Raw genomic sequence first — 13,731 nt, forward strand, 5'->3', positions numbered from 1 at the left:
ATGGAAGGAAGTGGGAGAATTACAAACTGTAAATGCTTAGTTGTAGTAGCAGCTAAAAGCACGTGCTGCATCCCTTCCATCACCAGGAGGTCATTTTAATAATTTTAGTAGCCCAGACAGATTTTTCTTGAGGTAATACTGAAATATTCCAGGGATTGATACTCCCCTGTCCCTCTGTGTCTTGAGTAGGAGCTTTGCAGTTGGACTCAATGATCCGGTGGGTCTCTTCCAACCTGGTTATTCTATGATTCTATCTACACCAGGGTTTTTCCTATCATTCTTTCCATTAAGATATGCTGTGGAAGCTGCATGTTGCTTTCAAGATAGACGAAACCAAAGCTGGTCTACCTAGATGCTGTGAAGACCACTCTGACAGAGCTGGAGATGGACAAGGATGTTGCCTCATAGCAGCTTGGTCACAGGCTGTAATGGATTCTGGTTTAAGCCCATCTATCTAGGGCTTGTCCAGATTAATACGAAATGCTCAAACTTCTGCTGTGCAACTAGACTGAAACTAATGAAGGCTATAACTAGGGCTTTTCTAATAGTATTTCCTTCACGACTTTCACTCTTAAATGATGCTAGTCGATCCTATTCAGGCAAGATGCCTTAAGAATCATGTGCAATGGAGGAGTAGGTAACAGAAATATGCTGAGCTGAGCCAGATGAGTACAAATCTTTTTTCCCTATGGCAAAGCAGAGTCCCCCAGAGAATAGTCTTCCCATATCCTGTTAAAACTCAGGCCATTACCCAGTTGGATGAATTAAGCAGCCTGCCCACAAAATGTAATGACTGTGTATTCTAAAATACCCTAAAACATGCTTTTAAGAAGTTTCCCATTGAGGAAAAACTGGCTTATTTAAGTCACAGGTGTACAAAACTTACATGTCTTGACAACACCTTTTTGTAATATAGTTCTGCTGAAGAGAACATCAAGCTCAGCAGGTGGACATAGAGGATGGAGAACAGCTGGGGGCAAGAGACAGAAGAATAACTTTTCTGAGTTGCTAGGGGTGGTCATTACTAGCTGTGAATCAGTGCTAGCCCACCTCTTCAGCTCCATGGAAAAAGGCCTTTTTAGAATGTCCTGGTGCTGTGAAGCAATGATCTGCTCCTGTCCCCGGCGTTAGGAAGGACCCAAGTGATGAAGCAGTAGATTCAATAGAGAAACCTGGCAAAACCAGAACGAAACTCATAGCTGGCTTGAAGAAGAAAGCAAAGAGAATTCAACTGTGCCTAGATTTCCATCCTCCAGCATGAGGTGGCCTTGTAGATGTTGTGGACTGACGTGATTGAGCACCCTAAAGTCAGAAGGCTGAGAATTGATTTTTATTCCTAAGCTTTAGTTAGGACCAGTGATTGCTCAGAGAAGAACGGGTTCTTTCCTAAGCCTCACAGTATCGCCAAGCGTACTGCATACGCGATATCTTTTGTAATGATATTTTTATATATATGTATATATATACACACACATATGTGATTGGTCATGACTCATCATTTGATTATGCGGCGGAAGAGAATTATACCAAAGAGTTGGCCTTTCGAAATCAAACATATCTATCTTTGATAATTGTCACCCTCCCTAGGAAGTTAAGAATTGCAGCTAGGACTTGAGTCAAATTATGACATTTTGAGTTACTGGCAAAGAATTTCCTTTTGGCTTCTGTAAATCTATAATCTAAAGTTTGAGGTTGACTGCTTTTAAAAACACTTCTCAGATTAGATGGTTACATGCAGCACCCCAGTGACTCTATGAGTTCTTAACTATGCCTGAAGTGATGATCAGCGAAAAATGTTCTAGGAAGTTTTCTCTGCATCTTCTAGGGAAGTATCCTCCAATGTGAATCACGAAGGACTGCAGCCTTGCTTTTTTATCACATACTCTATTAGCACTCATATTGGGCAGTGAAACTAAATTACTCATCTTCAGTTTTATTAGCTCATTTCTGTGTTGTGCTGCAATCCTGCAAGTTTTGAAAAGCACTTATTCCCAGGGAATGATGTATCTTATATAACTTACGAGCTGAATATAACCTTCCAGAGATGATGGGGCTTTTGCTAAAGGGAATTTACACAGCTATATACACCAGAAGGTCATTGCATTTTTGTGATTTTAAAACACTTCTGAGCTTGTACATTTATTCAGTAGTTGCTCTGTTTACAAGTAAAGCATCAGGAAAAAATTTCTACTTCTGACCAAAAAGGCAGTAAGTGTGATGCAGAGACCTCATGAGAAGCAGTGAGGCTTTAGGCTGCAGTCTGGCTGCCACTGAAAAAAGCAATTTTCTGGAAGGAGAGGGTATCTTTACAGTTGAAAAGGAGTTGTATAATGTTACAAAGTCAGTTTTATTTTCTCGAACTGTGGGAGGTATAAACTCAGTCAGGCATTCTTAGTAAATAAGATCTAGAGCACTTAAAAGAAGGATCTAATCACAAATTCAATTGGTCCATTAACTACATGTAATATTATTTTCCTAAGTGGCCTTTCTGGACTATTTAATAACTCAGGTTTGTAACCTTTTTAAAAAAGATCAATATTACTGAACGCACAGCCTCTGAGCATGATGAAAGAGTCAGGCTGGTTTTAGTAGTTATAGTTCATGATCCCCAGACCAGAAGTCCAGATTAGAAATGCAGAATGGGGAAAATACTCTCCCTGAACTACTAAAAAGAAAAGATAACCTTGGAGAGAAGGATGGAGGTAAGCAGAGAAGTAGGATGCGTTGCAAGTGATCAGTTCTTTTATTGGGCTGATATAACTAGAAAATACAGGCAGTCTTTCCAGCACATAAACCCTTCTGCAGATCTGAGAGAGAAGATGTAGTGACATTTAAAGCCACACACAGAGTTTTGCCAACATGTGTCAGAGTGAATCTCCAGTAGGAGGGAACAACCAACCGCTCTGTTTGCAACTTGGCAGATGGGTTTTTTGTTGTCTGCTCTAATGTGTGATGCGAATTGGCTGCTTGCATTGAGTCCCAGCAAGTGGGAAAGGTAGCTCTTGTCTATCGATCTTGTGTTCAGGATCCAGTATTTGATTTGTTCCTCAGGCAGTCACATGCTCTCATCAGCTGGGAGCAGCGAGCTCCGATATCCAAATTTGACGCCCCTACAAGTCTTTGCTGCTTCCATTGTACAGGGAGCTCAGCAATCGGGAGCAAGGGTGCTTTTCCACCTCTTAATCAGCATCATGAGAAGTCAAATGATGATAAAAGTAAATAAAAGCTAGGAAGTTCCTATTTTATAATGGGCCTAGTGACCACATGGGTGTAAACTGTCACTGGCTATGTATAGGTGTATACACGTGAGTATAACCCTTTCAGTTATACTCATCCCATTTCATACAGGTTATTCCGATTCTCGTGAGATAGTGGCGTGTGGGAGTGTGTTGTGCATGTAAAGTAGGAAATGAGGGATGGGTCAACTGCTAACAGATCCTAAAAAAAAAAAATTGTAGTGAAAACTCATTAAATTTTTCGTGACAAAGGCAGTGCTGCAGGGTGACCTTTCCATGTCTGTCTTCATTAACCACATCTCTAACTAATGGCTGCTACTCAGTGCTGCTCCCCTGCCCTCCTTTCTCCTTGCCCTCTCCTCGTGCTTCTTGCACATCACTCAGGCTTCCCCTCCCCTTGCTTTTTCCTGTACACATCACTCGAAATTTTGTACAATTTTCACGGTGCTCTGTGTCCAACAAGGCACATTAGAAAGGAAAGCTAATTTTCATTCTTTGTGTTGTCTCTTCTCCCTTGGTGCTGAAGACCTCTCTGGTTCACCTGGGCATGATATGTCAGTGTGGTGAACTGATCATTTGGCATCAAGTCATGCTCTGGGGTGTTCAGGACAGTGCAGGGTCTCTAGAGAATGCTGGCTGTAGATTTCATAAGTGAGGTGACAATGTATAAAGCCACGTAGTTTCCAGCAAAAACCATTGTTCTCAGCCCTCAACTGAAGTAATACCATTCCCTAGTGATTATAACATGTCCGTTCCAGGAATCCAGCCCAAAAGCAGGCAGCAGGAGATCCCAGCAAGCCCACCTGTGGCAGTTGTGATGCGATTTCACTCTTCAAAGTCAAAAAAGTGGCCTTGTTGATGCAGGACATAGATACATCTGATCTGTGTGTTGGAAGATGCAAAGAATTTTTTGCAAGGGTAGAAAAAACATTTTGTGTTATTACACAAAATAATGTGGCTGGAAGCCCTCCTTCCTGGAACTAGTCAAGCTGTTTCTGCCAGGTATGACTGCTTTTCAGCTCTCATTTCTGTGCCAGGCAGCATAGAAGTGCTATCAGGCTGATATGGCTTGAAGGTTTGGACTAATAGTTCAGGGAGATGGGTGACCCAACTGGAGAGAGGTGACAGAGTCCAAAGTGAATGGTAAGTCTTCTTCCCTTTATCTTATGTAGTTTGTTATGTGGTTGTCTTAGTTTTCCTACACCTATTTGTGCTGCAAGTATCACCATTGCATTAGCCAGTCATTCGATATTGTCTGATACATCTGCAATCAGGCATAGACTGGAAAAAATTTTGCCCCAGATATTAACTCGAGTAGCAGAAAATACCTGCCTCTGAAGAGAATTCATATGGAAAATGTGCATTTTTGGGCTCTCTGCACAGATTCCAAAATTTTTATGACCGTTTCTGGGTTTTGCTACCTTTCAAGTATGTCCTCGTTCCTTCTCTCTAGCCACCTGTGCATTGCCTACCCCTTTTCTTACCTGGATTTCTTAAAAATTTTTGTCATTTTTTAACTGTTAAGCAGAAGACAGTTCCATTCTGGGACAAACAAGTGGTCTAGGGTCTACCAGCACTGTCTGTTTCTTTCACCAAGACATGCTGCCTCCAAGAGACTGGTGTGTTGCGAAGCAACAGCTAGAGAACAATGATCCTTGGCGCTATTCATTCCATCCACGTTTGACTGATGCTCTGGTAGCCAGTTTTAGAAGAGAAAGACATAAGGTTTGGAAGGTCCATCTGTAATTGTGCTGGATTTCAGGCTGAGAGGTGACTCAACAACTAAAGGTATTGCTGAAATCTTCCATGTAATACAGGCAGACATAGATCTGTTTTGATACTGCATACTCTCATTTCCAAACCCTGTCAGCGGTGCATGTTTGTTAGGCTACGCAGATGATGGCATGAGCAGAATTCAGGGCAAATAATTTGTTTTGTGACTCTTTCCTGTTTGGTTTTATTGCGGTTTCTTATGTGCTTGAAGTATTAACAAAATGCTTTCTTGGAATGGGATTGTACTGGGAGATGGGATCTTACTGAGAAATTGTCTGAAGGTTTCTTTTCTTCCTACAAAATTGTCTCATCGTTGACATTTGTTATAACTCTTTGCAAATGTTACCATGTCCAAAACAGTCAATTAAACTGAAGAGCAGCCAGAAATATGCAGTTCCACTTTGGCATTTGTAACCAGATCCCCTCAGTTTCTTTTGGAGCCAACAGATTCATCCCTGAAGATGTTCACGCGGTGACTACTGTCCTCTGCTGTGAGTCCCACTGGTTGGTGTTCCCTGCTCCCGTGAGCTGGATTGTCACATGAGGACAAAATTTCCCTTATGGATTTGGCTCATTCTTACTTTCCCAAAGCTCATTTTGGTCCTTACTTGTTGCCAGGCCGGTTCTGCATCCTTTTGTGTCTTGCCAGTATTGCAGTAGGAATTGGCTGGACCTCACAGAGATAACATTTTGAAAACCAAAATCCGAAAAATTATCTATGATCTTTAGTCCTTTAGAAAAGCAGAGTAGTTGGTTATATATTTAGTTTATTGAGACTTGAGCCATGGGAGATTGTTCCTTAATTCTAAAAGCTTTAGTGGCATAAGGTTTCTGTAGAAAATAAGCCAATATATTTGTGATGGTTTCTATTCAGATCATAGGTCCTTTTGCCTCTAACACTTTTGTGTGTATTTTCAGGTTGAAGCGTGTGCGCAGAGAGCTGTAACTCTGGAAATGTAACCAACAAAAACTTCTCTTGTAGGAAACCAGGATACTAAGAGAGCAATTTTTTTGAGATGCCAAACTTGTCGTGCAGATCTCTGACTCCCCAGGAAATCTGCAGGTGTAACTTTGCTGTGTGCTACAGCCACCCACTGTTTTGCCGTGTCAGCTGGGCTGGAGCTCAATCCACCCACTCTCCCCGCGCTGGGCCCATTACACTGGAGCTGAAGGCAAAATGCAAATTGGCTCCGCTCAACACGGATGCCTTATGGCAATGCAGTGGGATGGTAAAAACGGAATCCATGGTGTCTCACGCCTGGTTTGGCGCCCAAACCACTAGGTCCTCCTTCTCATTATCTCTTTATCAAAGCCTCCTTTTTTTCTCTGGATAGGGCACTAAAATGGAACAAAACTCTAGCTAATTTGCTGCAGGAAACCATTCAGCTTTGAGCATGGAGACGGAATAAGTCGTCCAATTTGTTATAGCTGCTGGTGTCCTCTGGTCCTGATTGGGTGTGGTTTTTCAGTGCCAAACAGAGGTAGATAAGCATAGCTCCTTTTGTCCTTACATGAGAATACCTGTTTGGCACGTTTCCTGTGGCTTCAGTCACCTGCTAGGCTCTTTGAGCTGTGAGAATGAACACTGATTGATTCAGTTTACTACACTTGTTCCAGGGCAGGATTTACTTTGCGTTTTCCTAGACCATAAACAACATCACTGCCTCTGGAGAGCAAGGGTGGTGGCTTTCTACATCAGCCTGTCTTTAGGTCCTATTTATAAATGAGGAGAGTAAGAAAATATGTTTGAAATCATTCAGGCTTTAAAAATAAAACTCTGACCTAGTCAAAGAGTAAATATCAGGGAAAAGTAAAAACCTATTCTAAGAGATGGAAACAGAGAAGCAGCAAAAATAATCAAACTAAATCTTATTACTGTAAATAGGAGGGTGTAAATCAGCAGCTCCCATCAGGAAGAGTATAGAGATGCTGAACACATGACTCAGCAGAGAAAAAGCAGGGAAATTAAAAAATACATTAAGCGGGAAATAAAGGAAACATGAGAAATCCACCTATTTGCACGTGCAAGGGATTATCCGTAAACAATCATGTTTCTGACCAGATAAAGGAAATCGATGGCATAGTGTTGAAACCAGATGCAAAAATATACTGGGTGTCTGTCATTTTGCATGCCTTTTCTGAGCGGTAGCATGACCTTTATTTTTTCAGGTAGGCTTTTATTGTGGGGTTACACAGGTGGTGGTGCAGTCACTGTATTGAGAATCAAACAGCTTGCAAAGGGACCAGAAGCTTTTGCTGTAACAGACCTTTGGAAATCTGTCCTCTTGAGAGGAACAGCTAGGGGTTGTGTGTCTGTTTTGTCACTTATGTGTGCTTCTTCTTCCCCCACAGGCTGCCGGGTCACTATGAACAATGGCCCAGCTATACTACAAAAAGGTAAACTATTCACCGTACAGAGATCGGATCCCGTTACAGATTGTGCGAGCGGAGGCAGAGCTCTCAGTGGAAGAGAAAGCATATCTCAGTGCCGTGGAGAAAGGGGACTACGCCAGTGTGAAACATGCCTTACAGGAGGCAGAGATCTACTACAACATCAACATTAACTGTATGGATCCTCTTGGTCGCAGCGCCCTCTTAATAGCCATAGAGAACGAAAATCTGGAGATCATGGAGTTGCTTTTGAACCACAGTGTGTATGTGGGGGATGCTCTGCTGTATGCGATACGGAAAGAGGTGGTGGGAGCTGTGGAGCTGCTGCTGAATTACAGGAAGCCAAGTGGTGAAAAACAGGTTAGTCAAGTGTTCCTTTTCAGTTTTAAGCTATTATCCTGCATTAGGAAGGCGGTACTGCCCAGAGAGGTGCTGTGCAGGAGTCATAAAACAAAGTTTTTAATGTAGGTCCATGGCTTTAAATGCCCAGAGAAGATGTGGGCAGTCCTGCGTGGATGATAACTTTCCAGTCTGAACAAACGTTCTGCCTGACTTAAATACTCAGCTTTTTCAATTTCACTCAGTGTTCTTTTCAGCCTTACAGTTTTTGTGGACATTCTGATTTATAGGCTGATTTATAGATGTGCGTTTTGTAAAGGAATTTGGGATAGTCTGCAGCTGTATTACAATCTATAAATATGAACTATTGCTGTTGTACTCCTATTAAGTGAAATTGCTTTTCATAAGTAAATCCTGAAAACGCACAGGCTTATAAATAACAGTAAGCAAGGAAACAGTCTGCTAGGTTTCAGTACGTAGCCGTGGTACAGACATATCGCCTTGGTCTCCATCTCCGGAGAGCTCTAGCTCAGCAATGCTGTGGCAGTGCAGAACATTACAGCAGGAGTTAAGCTGCTATATATCTGAGCAATGAACAGCTATGACTTGTAGGAAGGATCCTGAGCTACAGAGACATCAGTAAGTTACAGAAGGATCTTTGTGCAAAACCACAAAGTCTGGTTCTTGTCACTTCCAGTGTCGTGTATCACATTATCTCTAACTTTTATTTTTCTGTTCTTTTTTGCTTCTTTTCATTTGTGAGCCATAGTGCCAATAACTAGAATAATTTATATTCATCACTGACCATTGGCAAGTTTTTCATGTTCACTGTGTAGAAAAGAACGTTCAGAACTTGGATAATCCTTATATATCAGGCCTTGTTTTGAAGTCTGCTTGAACACATCCCTCTGTGTGTGAGAGAAGAAAATGATTGATACCAGCCAGTCTCAGAAGAAAATGTTTTCAATGGATAGACCCCTTAGTACATAGTTTTTCAATACTGATTTCTTGTAGCCAAAGCAAACAGTAAGGATCAACCCTGACAACACTCAAGAGACTTCAGCTTAATACTTATAAAAGGCAGCGTTCTGCATGCTTTCAGAACGTGATTCTAATGTGTGGTTTAAGTGCTAGAGACGTGAAGAATCTCCTCTATCAGACCTAAAATTAGAAATGCTAGTACTAGATTTCAGTTTGACAAAATGTAAGTAGCAAAATATGCACTATACATAGAGAATGAGCTTTTTTTTTCTTGGTCTTCTAGAAAGTTTAATCATCCTATAGGCCCACAGGACAGAAAGTAGAAGAGAAGGATACCTTTTCTCAGTAGCGTGAAGAACTCTCTCAGTAATTATTGCAGGTTTCTCCTGAAACGTCATGGAAAGCAAGTGATGGGAGTCATGTGGATTTCTGAAAGATCTCTTGAATACAAAACATGTGTCCTTTCAAATTGACAGCCTTGCTGGCTTAACTGGACAGAGAGAGAGATCCATAAAATAAGGCTGATTTATTGCAGCTGAAGTTCAGCTCCAATGTCTCTTGTTCAGTGATACATTTCATTGTAGGTCTGTTTCATTTCTCTTTATCTCTGTGCCAGTGTGAAGCTACCATTCTGTAGCTAGGTTTGTATCTGCTGCAAAGTTTATGACTTGAAAGAAAACGTGTGTGGAAGGAGAGTTGCAGTGCCAGTTTCAGCTTTATTTACAAAGTTTGTTACAAGACCAGATTTCATCAGTGCATTTTAGACTAGTACTGGCTTGATGCAAGATTCTATGTGCAAACTAGGATTAACTTCCTTGGCTATGGTTCAGGCTCCTCTGTAGACTGCTGGAAGTATTTACCGGCAGAGGGCTGCAGGACTAGGCTTCCATTTCAGCAGTATCACTGCTGTGATGTTCATGCAGTGATGGTAATTAACATTTATTTAATATATAGTGATATAAGATTAGATGGAAAGAAGTTCTTAGTTAAGCAAAGTTGGGACAAAGTTGCTTAGCTGGTCAAGTTACAAAGCTAATATAGAAGGAGTTTCTGAACACAAGTTCCTGATGTTAATTCCACAGCAGTATCGATGTATGTTCAGTAATTACCTTTGCTGGACCCTATCTCATAATGTCCTTTGGGAATCCCATACCTAATTGTTTTCACAGGAAGCACCTGATAAATCAGATTAGCACAGCTTTATCCTAACCAGCTACTTATATGTTTTAGAACATATAGAAACCTGCTTTCTGGGTTGAGTAGTAGCAAAAATTCCCGTTTCATGCAATGGTTTCTGTCTGGCTGAGAAATTTGTAAGATAGTGTCAAAGCACTTCTTATGTATAAGGTTTAGTATAACCTGTGTATTAAATGTACGCAAGCTTCAGTTTGCCTGAACAAACCTGCGTGAAGGCAGCTCCTCGACTCACGTGTAGCAGCCCCTTTCCATTTAGGGGCTGAGTGTTTCTTTACTGCACTCTGGGCAAAGGTGTAGAAGAAGCAGATTCTGGTGGTTCTCTTAAATGTTCAATACATCAGCTTCGTTCAGCTGAGTCTGGGGTCTGTGAAAACCTGCTTGTTCTCATTTTCCTGCTGCCTGCCTCAGAGAGGTTATTATTTGACTCTGTACTAAAGTCTTGTTTCTGCAACTGCCAGGCATGAAGAGCTGTTCCTATTTGCGTCTGTTCACGTCAGCTCAGTTAATTGTTGTCTTTGCAGCTCAAAAGCAGCTGAGCAGCATCATTCAGCACGATCCATTTTATGAGCATGTATCTTCGCTCATTCCCATAACCGTATCATTGTACCACAATCCTGACTGAAAACATTGCAGGTTGCGTTATGCCAGCCTCTTGTGGGGTTACGGTGGCTGTATCTAGTTAGCAAAAAATATACCCCAAACAAGGCAGCAAACCACAGCTCCTCACAGACTTGACCTGCAAAGCAGTTTTGCTCACCAGCCAGTCTCTACAAGTTGATGTGTCCTGGGTGTTCTGTCTGTCTCAAGACCTGCCCAAGGCTAAAAACTCTGCCTTTACCCTGCATGTTGACCTTTCCAGGGAGCAGAAGTAAAAAAACTTTCAACTCTAAGAAGTGACCTTTGTTGTGTTCCTTATGTAAGAAAACCAGGGTCTCATTCACAGTGTAAGGGACAGGGACAAACGGATGAAGAGATAGGGCAGCAGAGATGCTTGGGTCCTGTTATTAAGTGAATGCAGGCAGTCATTCTTCTGCAAACCTTTGCTAGGCTGCTGTTTAATTGTCGTTTACTGAAAATACCATAACAATGGCAGGGGTATAGCCAGTAACTATAACAACATGCTTCTCCTGCACTGCACCTGAGCATGAGAGGGGTATCTCAGGAGGGGAAGAAATTTTTCTGTTTACATGTGGAGCATGTGAGAGCCAGGAGCAAAAAGCACCTCTCTCTAAACGCTGCTACAAAGCACGTGATAGATGAGTGTGCTGAACAGTGATATGTTCGAGCAGACCTATTTCCTTTTAGGTTTACCTCTAAGCAAGGTTTATGAGCTATTTTAAGAACTTAACATTTCTCCTCAAATCTGTTCTGCCCGGTCCCGTCAACTTAGAGCCACAGGTTTGTGTACTTTCCCATGAGTCTCTTGATAAAGTTGGGGGGAAGACTTCACTGGCTGCAGCCAGGATAACTCTGTGGTTAATAATGTTACAGCTTTTTTGAGAGATACTGTCACCATGAGAGATTTTGGCTTCAGTAAGAGAGTCATTCTGGTGCAAGCATCATTCATTTGCTGCCATGGGAAGACCATAGAAGCGTGCTGGTGTTCTTTGCTCCTTGCAAAGAGTAAAGCCCAGGACAAAGAGGGAATGGCCTCGAGCTCCGCCAGGGGAGGTTTAGGCTGAACATTAGGGAAAAATTTTTCATGGAAAGGGTCATTGGGCACTGGCAGAGGCTGCCCAGGGAGGGGGTTGAGTCACCTTCCCTGGAGGTGTTTAAGGGACAGGTGGACGAGGTGCTGAGGGACATGGTTTAGTGATTGATGGGAATGGTTGAACTCGATGATCCAGTGGGTCTTTTCCAACCTGGTGATTCTATGATTCTGTAAGTTCACTTGCTGTTTCCAAATGTTATGTAATTTACTCCAGTTAATTCTGAGATTTTTTTTTAAATGGTCTTTCCTTTGGCCAGTCACTCTGTATTGCTGCTTAGTATCGAAGGATACTTTGTGTTTCCACAAACAGATGACAGGCAGTTGGAAAGCAAGCAGCCTATTCATGAATATTAAGAGGAACAACAAAACAAGCTAATATTCATGGCAGATAAGGAGTTTGCAAGGGTTGCTTTTCCTGTAGCAGTTTATAGTCAGTGAATATGTATTCTCTAGGAAATAAGTGAGCCCTATCTGGTGCTTTGATAGTTGTTGTTTGCTTTTCAGGACTGAAAAAGCTGATACTGTACTGCATAGAGGCAGAAGAGTAGTACATGCAGACTGCTTGGCACAGCAATCCATCCTCAGGTCTTCCATGGGATGAGTGTCGTGTTACTTAAATAAGATGACAAACCACAGAATAGGCATCAGAAAGAGTGGGCTGTCAGAAATGGTAAAAATTGCCACGCACAGATACAGTAGTGACTGGCCCAGGCTTTTTGAATAGATTGGCTCATCTCTTTTGGGGTAGGAACGTTAAACTGCAAAGTTGTCCATGCACTGGACAGGTCCAATACATACAATAGCAAAACAAGACTTTTTGTATTATTCCATAGGTGCACATCAAAAACAGAGATCTGCCTGGGGTCCTACGGAGTTGGAGTTAACAAGGAACTTGAAATTATTTCTTTCTTTATTTTTGATTCAGTACTACCCCAGAAACAAGGGAATGAATATGCGAGGCCTGTTGAACAAATTCTCTTTTCCAGTGAAATATTCTGTTTCCCAACATATTCAATCTTTGAGTTTGAGCATTTTTTTCTTCCTAAAAGTTATATCAGAATTTTTTTTACTCTACAAACAATACAATGAGTTATGTTTTCAGCCGGGCTGGAGCCTACACCTACATGGTACCAGCAACGGGCTGGAAATATGTGCCTGAAAATTCACATTTTCTTGCCTATTTAATTCACTTTCAACTTCTCATTACTCATAGTTGTGTTTCCAAACATTTTGAAGCTGAAATCAGTACAAATATTCCTTTGACTCCAGAGGAAGTCTTCAGGGGCAATTTCTTAATAGCCTGTTGTGTGAGTTCTGTGAAGTGGTCCCAGTTCTCCACTAAACACACATCACAGCTCACAGGGTAGCACTCTCAGTTTACTGAGGTCTTGCATCGGTTTTTGCCTTGCAACATTGGATGTGTTTGCAGCACCAGCCATGGGCTGTGCTGACTGCTGAGCTCTCCTTCCGTTCTTTAAGAAGCTGTAATCAGTCATCTGAATTACTCCACGTTCATGGTGTAGCGATAAGCACCTTTACGGGTAGCTGTTTTCTTCACAACAATCGGAGCTGACATCAAATGTTTACATAAGGATGATACTAGCATCTCTCTGGTATCTGCCAAAATTAGCAATTTGCTCATGGCAGATGGCTCCAACTTAATCTGGTTCACAGATGGGACTACACATGCAATTCCTTAGTAATGAGAATAAAAAGTAAAGGGTTCTCGGTATTTACAACTGTGATTCAGTTTGTTTCAATGGTCCAAAGGCCTTCAATGAGATCTCAACAGATACCTATCCATATGTCTTCCAAAAGAAGGAGCTATGCAGACTGGAAGAATATGGTTGTGAAGAAGAAAATATAGAGAATAAAAGGCAAATTTTCAGACTTAGGTGCTAATTCAGATACCTGCAGGTGGAAGGTTTTTGCATTTGATAGTATTAACGAAGTTAAAATTTGACCTAAAAAATTCTTTTGGATGAGCTGATGAGTGAGAATCTGCCTTGATCTTTGTGCAAATAGCATAGATCAGTAGCACGGAGACAATATTTTGTGAATCAGAAATTATTTGTTGGGTTAAACTATTTTATTCTTGCCCAA

The 13,731-nt window shown here is 41.6% G+C and overlaps 2 protein-coding genes across 2 annotated transcripts in view; one reads left to right on the forward strand and one right to left on the reverse strand.

Annotated features, from left to right (window-relative positions):
- Positions 1-13,731, reverse strand: part of ATRX (ATRX chromatin remodeler) — a 478,294-nt gene that overhangs the window by 329,362 nt on the left and 135,201 nt on the right. The gene's annotated exons all lie outside the window — the stretch shown is intronic.
- TRPC5 (transient receptor potential cation channel subfamily C member 5) overlaps positions 1-13,731 on the forward strand; it is a 101,787-nt gene that overhangs the window by 21,822 nt on the left and 66,234 nt on the right. Inside the window, exon 2 of the mRNA XM_069867796.1 lies at positions 7,362-7,760. Coding sequence (XP_069723897.1) covers positions 7,383-7,760 — 378 coding nt within the window. The 5' untranslated portion in view covers positions 7,362-7,382. The remainder of the gene's footprint in view (positions 1-7,361; positions 7,761-13,731) is intronic.

This window comes from Phaenicophaeus curvirostris, chromosome 13, assembly GCF_032191515.1.
Source record: "Phaenicophaeus curvirostris isolate KB17595 chromosome 13, BPBGC_Pcur_1.0, whole genome shotgun sequence".
NCBI lineage: Eukaryota > Metazoa > Chordata > Aves > Cuculiformes > Cuculidae > Phaenicophaeus > Phaenicophaeus curvirostris.